The sequence below is a fragment of the Hemicordylus capensis genome, chromosome 4, assembly GCF_027244095.1.
Source record: "Hemicordylus capensis ecotype Gifberg chromosome 4, rHemCap1.1.pri, whole genome shotgun sequence".
Classification (NCBI taxonomy): Eukaryota; Metazoa; Chordata; class Lepidosauria; order Squamata; family Cordylidae; genus Hemicordylus; species Hemicordylus capensis.
The window spans coordinates 285,833,976-285,852,637 of record NC_069660.1 but is presented as its reverse complement, the minus strand read 5'-3'; the positions used below and the strand labels follow the sequence as shown (position 1 = coordinate 285,852,637).

At 39.9% G+C, this 18,662-nt stretch overlaps 1 protein-coding gene and 1 long non-coding RNA gene across 19 annotated transcripts in view; one reads left to right on the top strand and one right to left on the bottom strand.

Moving 5' to 3' along the window:
• VPS13B (vacuolar protein sorting 13 homolog B) overlaps positions 1–2,100 on the bottom strand; it is a 714,157-nt gene extending 712,057 nt beyond the window's left edge. For 5 of the 11 annotated variants that reach the window (XM_053245154.1, XM_053245151.1, XM_053245153.1 and 2 more), the window contains exon 1: positions 1,662–2,075. In XM_053245154.1, the coding sequence (XP_053101129.1) occupies positions 1,662–1,808 (147 nt within the window). In that variant the 5' untranslated portion in view covers positions 1,809–2,075. Of the gene's footprint in view, positions 1–1,661 lie in introns of all 11 variants that reach the window. The other 6 variants (XR_008306070.1, XM_053245162.1, XM_053245160.1 and 3 more) reach the window with 4 other exon arrangements.
• Positions 2,067–9,996, top strand: LOC128322919 (uncharacterized). 8 transcript variants are annotated; one of them, XR_008306075.1, is made up of 6 exons: positions 2,067–2,451; positions 3,562–3,638; positions 5,230–5,363; positions 6,494–6,596; positions 8,329–8,541; positions 9,837–9,996. It is a non-coding gene; the product is annotated as an uncharacterized LOC128322919 (long non-coding RNA). The 8 variants fall into 8 exon arrangements; XR_008306076.1 differs by having other exon boundaries at positions 8,326–8,462; XR_008306077.1 differs by having other exon boundaries at positions 2,070–2,451; positions 8,329–8,462; positions 9,840–9,996.
• Positions 9,997–18,662: the final 8,666 nt, after the last annotated feature.

The window sequence follows — 18,662 nt, the reverse complement described above, 5'->3', positions numbered from 1 at the left end:
CAGAACTGCAGGCCTAATGAGCAATCGGAGAGAAATAAAAGCAACAGTGGAGAAGAAAGCGGAAGAAAAGTAATATTACAGGAACCATTGGTGAAGGTAAAATGTGTCAAGTGACAGCATGCTCCATCACAATACAATACTTACCATTCTAATATCAGGTCTAAATATTTTGAAACATTTTACTACAGTATGCAATTAATATTTGACACTTAAATAGATATCGGATTTTTTTGACATTAAATTCAAATTTGTAGGAGAATCAAACATGCAGTCATCAGTCTCTTTATTTCTTGATTTTGCTGCAACCGTCCTCACACCCAAAGAGGCAAGACACTTTATAAACTGAACAGCAACTTGCTTCTTCAGCAGTGGCAATTGCTGCACCAAAACAAGTAATAAGAACAAGCAGTTTCCCCCCACATATAAATCCCAACCAAAAGTTATTTTCCAAAGTCCATTAAAAAAATGTGTTTTGGGACATTATTGACTCTTAGCACCAAGCTGCTTGTCTCACAACAAAAGCCTATTTTGCAGAAGCCTATTTTGATTTTTCTACATAGCATCTAACAGTGAAATAACTTAAAGTAACACTTTTCAGCTGAAAAAGATGTAGAGAAAAATGAAGTGTGCCTTTTCAGATAACTAATTGCACAATAACAATGTAAACTACAACTGGTCTGTGCTCTTTTAACATTTCATATTGTAAGATATCATTATCTTGGTAAACAATTGTGCAAATAAAACAACTGAGTCTGCTTTGGATAAACACTCAAATACAGAAACACAAGCTTGGACTCCTTTTAAATTTATTTGTTTGTTTAATTATTTGATACCGCCCTTCCAAAAATGGTCCAGGGCGGTTTACATAAAAATAATGGTATAGATATACAATTTATATCCCTCTAATATATCAGACAGCAGCGATATAGGAAGATGCTGAAAGGCATCATCTCATACTGTGCGGGAGATGGCAATGGTAAATCCCTCCTATATTCTACCTGTGTTCGCCAGGAGTCCATACCAACTTGACAGCACTTTACCTTTAGTCAGGAGACATCGTTTTTATTACATTTATAACCTACGTTTCATCATAATACTCAAGGAAGCATACGTGGGGCTCCCAGGCACAGCCCAGACCTAAACATGCTTAGAAAGCTGTATCATGTGCTTTCAGAAGATGACCTGGGTTGCCTCAAGAAGCCCTTAGCACCAAGCAATAAGGGCAAAATGTTTGGCTTCTATGCTGTCTGGAGAATCCTGAGTGTCAAAGCATGAAGGAAAACTGTTTGATGCTTTAAAAAAAAAAAAAGTTGCACTACTGCAAAATAAGGTACTTTTAGGGGTCTGGGACAGAGCCTTGGTGCAGGGATGAAGATGAAATGTCACAAAAATCTGAGAGAAACATAAAACAGTTCCATGCATTAATGTTCACATTTATTCCCGAAGAACTTCCCAGTAAGGCACCTTTTGCATCCTAAATTCACATGTTTTTATTTCAGATTATTTACTTCTGCAAAATAGGGGACCCTACTACACTGGCCTGAACAATAACAAGGAATATCACTCTCACCTCATGGCAGTTTGCACTTGAGGCAACTTGTTCTACAGAAAGACTTTGGTTTTATTTTAAGCAACAAATACTTACAATGCTAACTACATACCTGCTCAAGCACATCGAGTTTTAGTTCAAGTTTGCTAAGGACTACGTCTCCTCCCCAGAGTGACAGCTGCAGATCAGAGGGCTTCAGGTTCTTAATGTAGCGATAGACATAGCTCATTAGAATGGGAGTCACATAGGACTCCAGCATTGTGGCTTAGTTGGCAGAGCCCTTTAAAAAATAAGGAAACGTCATATCAAGATCTCAAGTCTCCTTGGCGTAGTGTACACAATCAGGCCCGCCTAAGGGCGGGGGGAGTCGCCGGGAGTACCGCGCTGCAGCGCTCTCACCGACCCGTCTGTCTTTCGCGGGACTCTTCCGGGTCGCCGTCGCCGCCACCACAATCTCCACCTCCTCCTACGCACCAGCAGCGCGGAAAAAAAGATGCAGAAATCGCGCTGCCCTGACGCGCCAGAAGGAGGGCGGTGCAATAGCCGGCGGGCACAGCTGCGTAAAGCCCGGATATCTCGCGAGACCCCGCCAGACTTTGTCTCGTGCTGGTTAAAGCCAGCGCGAGGACAATCGCTGAACGGTTTGTTAAGGGCGGTAATGGGCGTGTCAGGAAAAGAGCGAGGAGCTCGTGCTTGTCGGGGCGGCTGGTCTGGTCTGATAGCATAGGATGCAAAAGACAGTTTTTCAAAAGAAGGCAAGTGAGATGTTGGAAGCTGTCATCTCTTTTTGCGGGGAAAGCCTACACTGAAAGCGGTTTTTCCAGGAATGACCTGGGTTGCGTTGCTAGAGTCTGGAAATCTGCGATTCCTTTTTCCTCTCTCTCGACAAAAAGCAGCTCAAGGTAATTCACAGTGAGCAAAAATACAATTTTAAAAATCGTAGCTTTATTATCGTGGAAACTCGCATGAAGCCGCACAGTTCCACAAATATGGAATAAATGGGGAAGCTTTCTATTACTGAGGATCTCCCCAGAATCTGGGCAACCCTTATTTAATTCAGTATAAGAGGTTTCCCTATCCAGCCCCAGAACAGCATCCCTCCAGTGGCTCTTGCTGGTGTATGTCTTACGTTTCTTTTTAGATTGTGAGCCCATTGGTGGACAGGGATCCATCTGTATTGATTTTTATTTTTCTTTGTAAATCGCTTTGGGAACTTCTGTTGAAAAGCAGTATTATGAGTAATATAAGGGAGAGGAGAGCTGGTCTTGTGCTAGCAAGCATGACTTGATTGATTGAGTGTTAAATTTATATACTGCCTTTCTTTAAAGCAATCCCAAGGCGGTTTACAGCAAAAAATTTAACACAAGATGGTGAAAAAGACAAAATTAAAATATTAAGTGAGGGGGGGAAGGGGGGGACTTGTCCCCTTAGCTAAGCAGGGTCTGCCCTGGTTGCATATGAATGGGAGACTTGATGTGTGAGCACTGGAAGATAGTCCCCTTAGGGGATGGAGCCACTCTGGGAAGAGCAGAAGGTTCCAAGTTCCCTCCCTGGCAGCATCTCCAAGATAGGACAAGATTTTATTTTATTTTTAATAGGACAAGATTTTTTTATTGAACCAACAAACTACCAAAGCATACAGTTCGTTCCTTCCCTGGCATCTCCAAGATAGGGCTGAGAGAGATTCCTGCCTGCAACCTTGGAGAAGCCACTGCTGGTCTGTGAAGACAATACTGAGCTAGATGGACCTGTGGTTTGACTCAGTATATGGCAGCTTCCTATGTTCCTAAGTATCCTTTGTTGTTGTTTTTGTTTTCACAGTTTACAATCTGGATTACAGGAGCTATCATAAAGTTTAATTAAATACTTAAAAGTACTATTTAAGCTAAAACTACATAACCCCATGGTACCAATACTTGTAGCTACAAGCAAAGCAATTAAAACACAGACTTAATGTATTTGAAAGTAACTTAAAATACACATTTAAAGGCTATATCTCTCATTTTTATCAGATACTGGAGGCTGAATATTGAAAGAAAGTTCTTCTTTATACAACAAATGGAAAGAGAATTTGGAATCTTGAACTGAGGTAAAGTCCTGAGTCAGAATTTGTGCTTTGCAACCTCGCACCTGCTCAACCAATAGCATATATATTCTATTATTTATCCAAGCCATAGTAGGGGTGACTGACAATCCCAATGAATTCTAACTTGTGAGCCCTCTGGGGACAGGGATCCCTCTTATTTATTTATTATTACTGTGTGTAAACTGCCCTGAGCCATTTTTGGAAGGGTGGTATAGAAATCGAATAAATAAATAAATAAACTTGGCATTGTTGGGACTGCTTGACTGATACTCCTTTCCTCCCTTGAAAAAAGACCTAGTGATGATATTGCTGACCACAACCAAACTCTTAAGTATCATCAAAGTGGAAAAGCAGACATCCCTACCACTGACCTTCTGTGAGAGGTTGGTTTGATGGAGTGTGGTATTGGGAAACATTGGGATAGTGTGTAATTCTGTATTTAATACATGAGAAATTCACCTATCCAGTTTGTTCCTCAGCTCTATGGCCATTGGATGAATCAGCACACATAATTCTGGCAAAGAAAGGCAAGTGTATAATTAAAGGGAAGGTTCTGCTTTGGATTTACAGAAAAATCATTTTTCACTGAGCTGCCTCAAATAATGAACTGTTGAACTCAGAACAGCTGAGGTAAACACAGGATGCAGTGTTTGAAATTTCTCTAGCTATTTAACGAGGACTGGTTTTGTAGCAAGCATGAATTGTCCCCTTTGCTAAGCAGGGTCCGCTGTGGTTTGCCTTGGAATGGGAGACTACATGTGTGAGCACTGTAAGGTATTCCTCTCGGGGATTGGGGCCGTTCTGGGAAGAGCACCTGCATGCTTGCATGCAGAAGGTTCCAAGTTCCCTCCTTGGCAGTTCCAAGATAGGGCTGAGAGAGACTCCTGCCTGCAACCTTGGAGAAGCCACTACCAGTCTGTGTAGAAAATACTGAGCTAGATGGACTTATAGCATATCTGCCAACATGTTTCTCTTTTCCTATTCAGGTGAATGGGAAAAGAGGGACATGTTAGCAGGTATGCAATTGTCTAACTCGGTATAGGCAGCTACTTATGTTCCCAGCTATTGACTGACATCTACCTGACCACTTTTTGAAGTGAGCAGCCATCATTGGTTGAGCTGCTGTGGTATCATACAATGTATCCATGAACAATGTATGTAGGATCTAGGAATGAAAAAGACAGTGGCTAGCATCCTGACTGAACTACTCAACAATACTACTCAGGACTAACTCTAGAGGTTACTAATTTAATAGAACTTTCTCTAGTAATTTAAGCAGGATGTCATCCAGTGCCTGTTGTAAGGAACTTGGAAAAAATATATTGCAATGGTAATCAAGTTACCATGGATGTCTTGATCTATCCTCACAGATTATCTTTCCTTTCATCTATTTGCTAAGGGGAAAGTGCTTCGTGGACTCATTCTTAGAACCCTTTAAATCCCACACAAATTATATCTGCCTTTGGCAGCAGGCAAAGGCAGTACTGTTCTCCTCCACCTCTGGGCTTTGACTGCTGTGATGATTTGCTGTTATGGTTATTTAGTATATTCCTTTCTATCTTGGTAATTTGTTTTTAATGTTTGTTTATTGTAGGTTATATTTTATTTTTTCTTCCCCACCTTGTGATTTTATATTATAAGGTGGGATAAAAATATAATAATACGTATCACTTCTGTGGTAGCAGTACCTCTGGAGTAGAGTCAACAGTTACAGCTTAAGTTCCTGAGGTAAAGATTCCATTCTACTCTATCCACTACTATGATACTGATAGAGGAATTGTTGCTTAGCTCCCATTTTGCTCAAGACAGAACCAGAGCAGAGTTTTTACTCTTTCCCACCCCATCCCCTTTAGGGAGATAAGAAACAGAAAAGGTGCTTTGCTACCATTCTGCTCACTTCACTTTATGTTGCTCCACAGAAATCCTTCTGTGATTTCATTATGGCTGCAAATATTCACAAGTTATTTAATATAATTTCAGCTAATCCCACAATATCACTGAGAACCATTTTAAAGTTTGAATTCTTGTTGACTATCTGGCGTTAGAATCCCATAACCTATGTTACAGAAGTTTTAGTGCAAAAATATGTACAATGGTATTTCATTATTTATATAACTTCAGACAACAACTTCTTGGGCTAAATGTAAGTATTTCAGGGTTGTTGTGAGGAGAAACTCAAGTATGTAGTACACCGCTCAGGGCTCCTTGGAGGAAGAGCGGGATATAAATTCTAAAAAATATAAATAAATAAATAAATAAATAAATAATTTTTTAAAAAAACTCAGTGTACAGTATATTTTATTTATTTAATATCCCACCTTTCCGCCTTGTGCAATATTTAAAATATTTAACACTATTTAAAAACAACTCTATACTCTTTAGAACTAAATAAAGGAACATCTGTGCAGATAACTTCTGATATGAATTTTCTTCTGGGGTCTAAGAGAAGGGAATTGTAAGTTTAATTCTAAGGGTTTTAAAGCAACATTTTTCAGCAAAAACATGAGCAGGAACTTTTCTGATGCATATATCAGTAGCAAAATAGGCAGACTATATTGGACAATATATTCTATATAGATATATTGACAATATATTCTGTATTGGTTAATAGTTATTTTTCTGACACATGTATTCATCTCTGTATCAAAAAACAATGTATTAGTCTGATCTATAACTTGAACAATAAACCATAGCTTCTTGTATTATACTTTTAATGGGAGTGAAAGTACCCTAGTTCGCAATGCTTCCACTAGATTTGTGACCAAACAGCTAAATTAGCTGTCAATATTGAAGTTCCTGCTGAAGACAGGAATGGTTTGGCAATTTTCCAATGTGTTTTTGTTTGATGGTTCCTTTAGAATGAGACATCTTTCATTTGAACACCTTATGAATGAATACTTCTGAAACCAAGAAGCATCCACCCAAACATCTCTATTCCTGGTTGCAGTACATAATGTACAAGTATGATAAATAGCTTTAAAATTTATATTTTTAAGAAATGCTCCATGATTTATTGTAACCTTCAGGTGTCCTCAGATTTATGTCCTTCATCTTTCAAGATGGAAAATCTGTGAACTTGCAGAAGCAGCTTCACCCTGTTTTTGATCATATAAGTCCTGGAATGTAGTCATTTTGAGAAGATAGTGAGCTACAATAAATGAACATTATTTCCAAATGGAAATTGACATTTTGAAGCTAACATTTGTACTAGTGAGAGATATTCATTGTGTTTTTTAAGTTACCTAATGTTATTGCAAAGTGAAACATGAATGACAGCTTCTTTCTGTGTAACCATTTGTTTCTTTACTACAGAGTATTGAGTAGATGTATGAAATAGTAGGTTCTTGTTGAAATATTGCATATGTGATCTCAAATTTAAGTAATTTGTGTTTATTCTGAAACTGCTGTTTTGGCATGGCCATTTCCTCCCACAGTGCTGCATAAATCTTGCTCTCTTACAAGTTGGTGTCTGAAGAGGAGTGCAGGGAAAATGCTTCCAACACATAGGGTCACTCTCCAAATTTCCTTTTTCCAAAAACAAAACACTTTTTGCCATCTTTAAAGAAAGAGAGGGAGAGGTTGCTTTACTAATCTGGCAAATAGTTAAAACTCCCATGTAAGGAACACAAGATTTCCAGCAGCAAACTAATCAAAGAAGGAGACTGACAAAGCACTCTGGGAGGGCATTCCAAAGACTGGGGGTGGAGTTGCACCGTTCAGAAGGCTTTGTTCGTGATGCCTGTCTATCACATCTCTTTCTGTAGTGGGCTGAAAGTAAGGACTGAGATGAAGAACCTCAGTTAAGTGCAGTTAACATGACAGATACAATGGCTCCCTGGCCATTGCCAGAGAGAGACCAGTTTTCTGGGCTGTATGCTCCTCAGTATTCTCAGCCTTCCTGCCTCGAACCTTCTGCTGATCTCTGATTGCTAATCCCTGTTTCCTGTTCCTATGGACAAATTCCTCAGTCATGTTCACAGCCTGGCTTAACTCTGGCTTTGACTTTCCTTTTGCAGTGGATACTCACTTCGGGCTGTTACCCAAAAAGTTTTCTGATCCTTGCTCTTCATCTTCAAGATTCCCAAAAAGGCTCACAACTGCCAGTCATGCTGTAGCACTTTATAGAAGTTCACTGCCAGCAAGTCTCCTGTGCACATCCTCTTCCCAATGGCTATACACCTGAGGACACTGGTCACTGTTGTTGAGATTCAGCAGCTGAATCTGGTTGCACTGTCATCCCACCACTGCCAGTTTCTCAGCTATTTGCTAGACCTGCAGAAGCTATTTGCTAGACCTGCAGAAGATAGACAAAAGCTCACTCCTAACCAAGATCTGCAAGTCTTTCGATGGAAGCTGTAATTACCCACATCCTGAGCAGTAGCATAGAATCTGACCCTAAGGAGAAGGAGAGTAATTTTGCTGGAAGAGGTGGGCCTGGACCCAGTCCTAGCCCCAGATTCCAAAAGCAGGGTGGAGCCTGGGCCTTCAACCCCAAAATTGTAAAACTGGATACTTCAGAAACAGCACTGACCCACTTGAGCCCCCTGGAAAGTTGGCCTATAACCAATGCCTTATATCCTCCTAAGTTTTCATATCAGTGATGCCAGTGGGCCAGGAGTGATTTGATAAAGTGGAGAGTGCAAGACTCCAGGTCATAAGGTTGCCCCTTCACACCTTTCTGTTCTCCAAGCAGGAATGTGTAGCCTGGATGGAGAGAGAGTGAGGCTGCTGGACCCATTTAAAACCTCATTCCAACTGTGGTCCTTGTTGGAGCCCTCCAGGATTCTGCAACCCTGACCAGCCTCACCTCACCCTGCCCCTTGTGAGGTGGGTTGGAATGGGACAGGACAGAAACTGAAATATTTCAGCATATCCAAGCAAACTTTGAGGACAGTGCAAAGGAAAGGTTGGGTTCTGTCCATGTATCTTCTTGTGAGATTTCTGTGCTAATTGTAGTTGTACCCAAAAGCTCTACATAGTTTACTCTGAGCTTCTCAAGGAACAGGTACAAGATAATAACTAGACTGTGGTCCTCATTTAAATATTATTGTAAAAACTTTCAAGGCTGGGCCGTGGGCAGCAGGTACTGGGGGGCACAAGTCTAGGGTGAGGACTGGGAGAACCAGGCAGCAGGAGACAAGCTGGTAGCCAAGGAGACCAAGAGCCAGAAGGTCAAATGAGTAGAGAGTCAGCCTAGAGGCCACACTGAGTAGACAGCCAGAAGCCAGAGGATGAAACCAGTAGTCAGGAACACACCAGCAATCAACCAAAAAAACAGATCAAAGAAGAACAAACACGCCAGCAACAAAGAGACCCTTAAAGTGAGGCAAGGAGGCTCTTCACATGAGCAGTGTGAGGAGCCTAAAGGGCGGTTGCGGGGAGAGCTGGTTTGACCCACTCTCCCCACAGACGATCACTCAGTCGTCCCTGATGATTACTGGCTCCGTCACAGTGCGAGCAGTGGGTTTGGGGGGCCTCCCAGCCCCCAGAAGTCCCTAAAAGCATTGTGCCCGAAACCCGGGTTAAGAGGCAGGCTATCCAGGAGGGTTTGCCGCTGGGAGCCATGCAGTTCCCGTTGATTCTCACACACAGCTAAAATCGGACTGGGCTTCCCTAGCTCAATTTTAGCCATGAGTGAGAATAGCCTCAAGGTCTGCTTGAAACAGGAAGCCTTCTGTACTCTTCCTGTCTTCACGAAAGTGAATAATAGACCTCACAGAGCAGGGCCGGGATGGGGCCTGGAAACTCAAAAGCTGCTGCAGTGCAGTAAGTCACTACAAGGCTCAATAGAGAGTCAGTAAGAGGCAATACTAAGCAGAGACTCTGATTCTGGCAACTGACAAAACCAGTCAATGTAGAGTGGTTAGTTCAAGCTGGCCAATAAGAAATGGGCAGTTGATGAGACTGGGGCATGTCAGACTGCTTGAGTTTGGTTCCAGGTTGGCTGGAACCAAGCAACAGATCAGCCTAGGATATGTCATAACTGTTGTAACTCAGATGATGATGTGAGAGGGATAGCAGTAACGTGGGTCAGGTTCAAAACTAGAATTAAAAAGTAGTCAAAATGCTTATTTCCTCACAGAAAAAAAAAGTGAAACATTGAAATAATCTTACAAAGCTTAATTAACAAAACTACCTAAGATGTTGTTCAGTTAATTGTGTTTTAAAACAAACCTTACATTTACATTTGAATTTTTATAGCAGGTCCATAAATCAAGAAGAAAAGATAATCCAGGTACAATATCCAAATGAATCTATGAAGAATATGAAGAAAACATGAATGGCAAATAAAGTGTTCACAATCATTCCCAATAAAATTGTATAATCCACAGTTGATAAAGGATGCATTATGTTTATTTCATCCATGTCTTGGGTAATGATTGATTATATTTTTAGGCCAACTTGTCTTGAACTGTGGATGTTTCTTCCAGTGAACCGACATTGCCAACTATGATTTTGGTATTTGAAGAATGCTGCTATTGGTCACCCAGGAGAGTGGTTTTTAAAGTGATAAGAATGATCTCTTACCACCAAATGAAAGGAATAGTGACATTTATTTATTTACACATAATTGTTAATAATAATTTAAAAACTTTATTTATTAACTACCCCATAACAAATTGTTATCTGGGTGGCTCACAACAGAGAATTAAAACATACAATAAGAACATGTAACATTAAATCATAACAGTCAAAAAAGGTGAAAAGAAAATACAAAATACAATGCAGCTTAAGAACTCATTTTAAAATTGGTTAAAATCAGATCAAATCTGAAAATCAGAATTTAAAGAGACACAAGTTTGGGGCGGTATAGAAATATTTTAACTAAAATAAATAAATAAAAGGCCTAGGTGAACAAAAAGGTCTTTACCTGGTAGCTAAAAGAACAAAGTGATGAAGCCAGATGAACTTCACTGTGGAGGCTATTTAATAAATGGGGTGCAACCACCGAAAAGGCTCTCTTCCTGGTTTACTCTCTTATGTTTTATTCTCTTAGTAGTTGTAGGAGGTCAGACTGGAATGGCCAATATAAATTACTGCTGCGCAGTCAAGGCTCTTCCTGTTTTAATTGTTTGCTGCATCAGTAAGTCCGAAAAGACCCGCCTCACCTCATTTGGCAGAGGCTTCTGTAGGAGGGCCTCCAAATAAGATTTTAAGGCTTGGGTTGGGACATATGGGGCAAGGTGCTCTCAGGTAACCCAGTCCCAAACCATTTATGGCTTTAAAAGCTAAAACCAGCACTTTGAATTGGGCCCAGAAACAGACTGGGAACCAGTGCAGCTGACGGAGTCCCAGTTAATAGTCTTGCAGCCCTGTTTTGTCCCAGCTGCAGTTTCTGGACTGTTTTCAAAGGCAGCCCCACGTACAACGCATTGCATTAATTTAAGTGAGAGTTACCAGAGCATGAGTAACTGTGGCCAAGCTATCTTTGTCAAGGTAAATTCACAGTTGGCGTATCAGCTGAAGCTAAATATTATATGTAGGTTATACTGTGGTAATACACACACACGTATGTATGTATGTATGTATGTTTGCTTGCACTCCTGCCACTCTTGAGTCATTGCTGGAGGGCAATGGCATTGGTATTGGCCCACTGGTATGGCCGTGCAGAGTAGATTATCAGGCATAGGATGGGGGAGGTTGTTACTTTGTTCTAAGGAGGAAGATCTACATATGGAAGCCCACTCTCGCTGAGACTGTAAAGAGCTTTATTCAAATATATTTGTAAACTACCTTGAAGATGTAAATGGTGGAAAGGCAGGATATATTTCTGTTAAACAGAAGGAGAAGCAAGCACAGCCTTTCAAATTCACCAGCTTGTCTGTATTTGTTTCCTTGAAGAGGAAGTGGGTTCTTTCAAGGAATTTGTAGAATTTGACACATATCACACATCCAAAGAACAAAAATATTCTTCGCATGGATTACATTAAATTAATTATTAAATATAAATGAAAGTAATTATTAGTTACCCACAGCATGAGGAGGGGAGGCTGCTAGCAACCTTTCTTCCTCCCTGCACCTTGTGCACTTTCAAGGCTTGCAAAGGTTGATTTTGAATGGGGCCTGACACCCAACAGGGCCATGGGGCAAGGCAGCATTATGTACCTCACCTCAGGCACTGCAAAACTTTGGGCCACTCCTAGGACCAGCAAAAAAAAAGTCCCTGTGGGCCAGGTCCAGCCTCTGGGCCTTACGTTATGCATCACTGATATACAGGCAAGCGTTCCTCTGCGCCATTCTTCAGAAGTTTCATTAATCTTCATCCACTATGTGTGATCTGAAACCCAAAGAGCAAACTAGGACCTGAGCCTATTTGGTCCTCTGTTAACCCCCCAACAAATAGGACTTTGAGGCATTACTCCATTTAATAATACCTCACTACAGTCCAGAAAAAATGCTATTTAGACAAGATTTTTCTCTCCCTGTTTCAGAAACACAGCCTATTGACCAAAGTCAATATCTACCAAAACATCCTGTCAATAGCCTTGGAGAGTTCCTTTTCAGGAGCACAAATGAACCTTTAGAACATTCCAAGACAAATGATTAAAATCTAAACATGAAGCAGAGGAAGTTGAGAGCAAGTGGGCAGTGACTCATGAAGAGTCGCGTGGGATCAGAATTTAAAGGCAATTATTATACAAAGCAACAACCACATGTGAACTGACAAGGGGGAATTAAATTCCTATCTGCGGAACTCAGGAGTCAACTTTACAGTGGATTCAAGAGTCAGACATGAATTGCAGCAAAATGTGCTCAAGCAAAATTGCTTTGTAAAGCAGGCTGAAAGCAGAAGGCAGCTATAGATTGGGATTTAAACCAAAACATTCTAGAGATAATCTTCAGAGAATAGGAATACACTCAAATTGACCTCCTTGTAGCCAGCTGCAACAAGAAATTAGATCTGTGTGTTTCCAGACACTGGAAGAAGAGAGAATAGAGAACAGATGTGTCCTTTTTTTTTTCATGGACTTGACATCCTGATGGTCTGCTCTCCTCCTACTCCTTTCTGATCAGGACCGGCATCTCCTCCTCTTCTACTACAATACAAATATCTGACAAAAGTGTTGTTAGGTCAGTGTTAAAAGCCACAAAATGGATGATTCTGTTGCTTTCCAGTGAGACAAATGCATTTTATGTATTATGTATACATAAAATACTGATGCCACCCAAGCTTTTCTAAAAAGTTGCTTCCATGAGAGTCTGAAAAGAGTTGGACAGATTTATTAAATGCAAACACAATAGTAGTATTATGTTATGAATATGGAAGCATATTTTAATGACAGTGCTTTGTTTTGCACAATATTTGGACCAGCCCATCCTAAATGCACAATGAGGAGCATGGATATACACATCTCCTCTCAATCTGCCATGCTGTCCTACTGCCATCTAACTGCATGAGTTCATCTGAACTGTTCCTAATTGAACTGTCTGGAACGTCAAGGAAGTGAAATAGATTCATGCCACCCTTTATACAATGCACTGATGCCACATAATTCAAAGAAAAAATACAGCAATGCATATGCAGACATGCATGCTAATGAACCAGTTCCAATGTCACAAAATCAAAATTAAACCTTGGCCTTCTATTCAATTTTCCAGCTTTGGGAGTCCATTCACTCTGCCCATGTTTAAGTCAGAATAAATACCTACGATTCTGCTTAGAAACAAGCCAGGATTGTATTCTAGCCAGAGTGCTCGATTTAAGTCTGAACACAACTTAAAGATTGGTTTCAGACTGGTTTATTTCAAGCACTTTGGATATAATAAACCAGGGCTGGTCAGTTCAGATGTCATGGTCAGTTTTGGCTTTTTTCTGGCGGTTCGAAGCATATTTGTTGGACTCACATGTAGGCATAGTAGTGGGGAGAACATGCACCTGAAGCTAAGCAATGAATGTGAAATTGATCTTGGCTTTTCAATTACCTCTGAGCTGGCTCATTAGCATACACTTGTCTGCATATGCTTTGCTGTATTCTCTGAATTATGTGGATTCAATGTGTTGCATAAAAGGTTACACCAGGGGTTCTCAAACTTGTGTCCCCAAATGTTGTTGGACTATAGACCCCATCATCCCCAGTCAGCCATTGTGGCTGCAGATGGGAGTTGTAGTCCAACAACATCTGGAGACCCAACTTTGAGAAACCCTTGGTTACACATATCTATTTCACTGCCTGGAACTCATTTTAAATCACGATTGCACTGATTTCCAAGTATTTCTTCACATTCAGCTGCAAACCATGACTTTAAAAAGTAATTCTAACCTTTTATTCACTGCATAGTCAAAAACTATAGCATTTATTGTTCAATATAGCATATATTGTTCAAACGTTTTTTAATATTTAGTTGTGCATTTGAAACAGTCTGTGTTAAATACTTGTTTTAAGTACCTGTAGGGTGACCCTTTAGTGGTTCAGCAGCCTGGACATAGGTGCCTGCTACCTATCTATTCTATTTATAGAATTTAATCAGCTATTCAGGGCTTTGTTCTTTTTATTGTCGACTTTATTTCAATTATTCAACATGAGAAAAAGCAATTCTACATTTAAAAAAAATATCCCTGCCCCTAAAAGGTGTTCAGTCTGGTCTGACCTTCTGGTTCTAAATGAAACATACTTCCAAGTAACATATAGAAGATCAGAATGCAAGCCAAATATGGGACAATAAAGAACAGGAGTTGCAAAATTATATATGAAGTACCAAATTCAAAAGCGCCTGGAAAGCCCAGCCCTTAGTCCTAGTATTTTAATCCATCAAACCCTAACCTCATTCTGCAAAAGCTCAAATTGTTCCACATATCAGGTCTTTCAAGTTGTTGTTCCATTGTCTTTTCTGTCAAAATCCCAAGATGGCAGAAGATCCTTTTTTCTTCCCACTGAGAGCAACAACTGTCTCCAAAGCAGAGATCTATTTTTTGCTCAGTTTTACCCATATCAATCAGAAACATAGTTTTCACCTGGAGTAAAAAATGTCCTAAGGAAGGAATGATGATATAGCTACTGGTAAGCAGGTTGCCCTGAGATTACTTGTTAAAAACTGGTGCCAACATCCAAAAGACATGAGCTAAGAAATACGCCATCTGAGGTCCTAATAAGTACTTGGATAGAGAACCTAATATAGAGGCACAAGAAGAGTAAGGATGAGCGGCCCACTGTTTGGACACAAAGGTGCAGTGCAAGATGATGTCACAATGTCTTGTGACATCATCTTGCACTCCACCCCTGTACTACCACTACTTGACTTCAGTGTTGCTACTTCCCAAGACAAGGATAACATCACAATCTGAACAGAACAATGAGACACCCCACCAATGGAATTCTGGCTCGGCTATGTGCCTGTGTCCTCTTTCCTCAGCCTCAGTACTAATACCTCTTATGAAAATAATGACCACCAAATATCCATGGAAAACCATAAGAAATAAGCACTGAAACCACCTATTTTTAATTACATCTAGATATGTACAAGATAAATTGTAAGGACTCTCAGTGTTAGTTTTTTATTTGTTTTTATTTGTTTTGTTGCTCAGCTGCTGCAAAGTTAGATGCCAGCCAGAAGAGGGAGCACAAGTCAGCTAAAATTTCCACAGAGACTTTGCTGTTGGCAGATGCAGCCATTTTGACAAAACAAGGATGTATGGATGGAAATCTGTCTCATTTTAAACTGAAAGGAAGAAAATAGGAAGCAATTCCATGGGCACATAATACATTGTAGTTGTAGAACTATTGAAATAGCTAGGAAACGAACACAAGGACAAATCCAAATCCACAGCTTTATCAGGTTAAGAAGTCAAATCTAAATGCTGTATATCATTAATTCTGAGAAATGTCGGGTTTTGATTATGAACCTCGGTTTCATATTTGAGATTTGTGTTCTGCTCATTAAAGGACGATCAGTTTCATCTCAGGGTATTGTTGTGGTTCTATAGTCCTGATATTATATTTTCATAGCCCTGTGCACCCACAGGTAGACTGCCTGAAAGACTGACATTCTGCTTAACCACCTCTCAGCTATGACTCAATCATACTTCATACCAAGACAACTTTTGTCTTGGTTTTCTTTATAGGGTAATTAACCATTACCATTAGGTATCATGTTTTCACAAGAATGAAGTTAGACTTGAAGGGGTGGGGGAAGATGTTTATTTCTCTAAAAGACAAAAACCTGGAGATTTTAGATTTCTTCTGTGGGCTGAGGAGAACAGAATGATAAGTAAGGAAATGAGGTGGGTATCTTAACACAGGAAAAGCACTGAACTTTGCACTTGTTTTACAAGATATATATTTTTGAAGTGTCAAAATTGCTTATATTTATATCTAGATTTCTCTCATTTTTTTGGATTGTGTTTCCTTTTCCCTTTTTTAATATCACAAGCCCTAGCAGCAGTGATTCTGATCTTCCATTGTTTCATCTCAGTGGGAATGCATTCATACTGCTGAAATCTAAGTGTGACTTCTCATACAACAGTTTGTAGTCTGATATAAATAACCGAGTATCACAAATACATATCCACCACATCACCTCTGAAGATTGCTTTGATATATGAATCTCTGCTTTTCTCTTTAAGATACATGGAGGCTTGAGTCTCATACTTTCCTAGTCATCACTGTGTGGTTTCTGCATGTATGTGCTCTTCAAATCCAATGCTGTGTGTGTTATTTTGTATTTGGATATACATATGTACATTAGAGACATGCCTAATTAAAAAATAAATAGCAAGCACTATGTATAGAACTGTACAAACACAGAGAAAGCTACTTTCCCGTTATAATTATTGTTACATGTTTGGCATGTCAACTTTTGCGAAAGCCAATCCCAGGCCTAAATGTTCATAGTTGTATATTGAAGTAATTTAGACAGGAATAACACATACATGGAGGCTTTTCTAGTTAATCCATGTCAACAAAAAACATAAAGTTTGTGTGCATAAATTAAATGTTGAACAAATGTGTTGCACACAGATGTAAACATTTCATCCCCCCCCTTCTCCCCCCCCCCGACAATTGAGTCCCCAGTCTGTTTGAAGGAAGATAAATCAAATTAACTACCTAGAACATATTTTATCTATGGAAAACAGAGAAGCCAGTAGTGTCTGACACTTCAGATGTACTTTGTACCTTATTGGTTTAGTATGTCAGTTATTGACAGCTCTAGCTAAGTAAAATTCTGGTCATATCAGCACCAAAAGCAATTCAATTTTATATAGTACCTTTCACATCAAAAACACATTGTAAACTGCATTACCAGCAGCTTGTTGATAAAAGAGGAGGTCAGGCATGAGAGTGACAAGTAGGGAGTGTATGTGAAACTGGTGCCTTTAAAACAATGCGGGGGGGTCCATCTGGAGGAAATATAGTTTCATGCAAACAAATATGAGATCTTTCACTAACTTTGTCTCTCAAGATTTGTTTTTCTTATAACACTTCCTTTCAGCCATCCAAAAGTTGCTAAAACACCAACATCTTTTGGCCGCACTTTGGTTCTAATTGCAAACATAGTTGAGTTAAGTTCATTCGTATCTCCAATTTTGTATTTGTCACATTTAGAGCTGAGGCCAGATTCCAGCCCCCACCCCCACCCGCCCTACCACACAAGTGGTAAACAACAGCTACAAATGCATTTTCCCAAGTGAGAAGGGTACAAAAAAATGTATTCATTAGTGTGAGATATAAAAATGTACACTCACACTTCTGAAATGTATGGCTGCTCCTTTCACACTTGTGCCAAAGGCAAACAAACATAATTCTAACTGGCAGCTGGACGACATTCCAAACAACCACCACATTAATTCACTCACCTCAATCAGATTCCACGTGCAACCTGCACAGCGTGCTGCCAGGAAATCTGGCTATAAATCCTGGGTCCCATACAAAACAAACTCCAAAAATACCCCTATACAATACAATGCAGCAGCTGGGGGACTGCTCTTGTTTAACACTAGTAGCAAGCAAGATGTCTGCTTGCTTTCATGGCTTCTGTTTTGGATTTGCAGTAAGTTTCTGATCATAAAAAGTATTTTCACAAGAGTGGTTCAAGTTAGTTTTTTATTCTTTGTGTGAAAGAAAGGGATCCCTCTGGAGGGCGCAGGTCTTTATTTTGGTATAACGCTGGGAATATTTATGCTAATTTTTTGTTGGCTTCCTGTTATCTGATGGTGGGGTTACATAAGACCTGTGGTAGATGGGAAGAGAAGGCTGTGTACAGCATGCAAACATCAGCAGATATTTATCTTAAGTCATGAATTACCATTTCAGTTCCAAGGAAAGATGATAGAGTATGCTTCTAACTGCAGCAGAAACTCAAATTATCTTCAGAAGTGTATAGAGGAACTTTCTTCTATATGCAAATAGTCTTGTCCATTTTTGGGTAATATATTATGTTCTACATGGATATAGCCAGTAGTATTGCCTGCTATGACTGCAGCTGGGAAAAGGGCAGCCACAGTTCTGAAAATAGCTGCTAGGTATACCTCCTGCATCACACATGTCTCCCTGTGACAACGTACATGTGTTTGGCCAAGGATTGCTTACATTAGGAGAAAGTGCTCTGTAAACTGACTCTGGTCCCATAGATTTTGTTGTTTCTGTGATGTGCCCTTGCCCTCTCTGGCCCTGTGTGCATCTTTTCTTTGCATTATGTTTAAAGTCACACACCTGCTATAATTGCTAATATAAGCACATCTATTCCTTGTGCCCGTCAGGTCATTATTTTAAAATATCCACCAATATAAAATGGATGAAAAGTATCCATAATCCTATCAATGTTACACATCTGGCTAACTGTTCAATTAGATACTTCCCAGGAAGTGAAGGCCCTGTTTTAGGTACCTTTACCTGCTGATACAATATGTGTGCCAACCAGAGGCAGGGACTGTTTGGTTGTGGAGTCCCCTTTGTGGAATTTCCTACCTGCAGAGACCTACTTGGCCAGTTCTTAGGTTCCCACAACCAGCTGCATTTAAAGGAACTTTTTTGCTCTCTGGTGACAGTTAATAGTTTTATCTGTCTCTGTTGGTGTTTTAACTGTTTATTC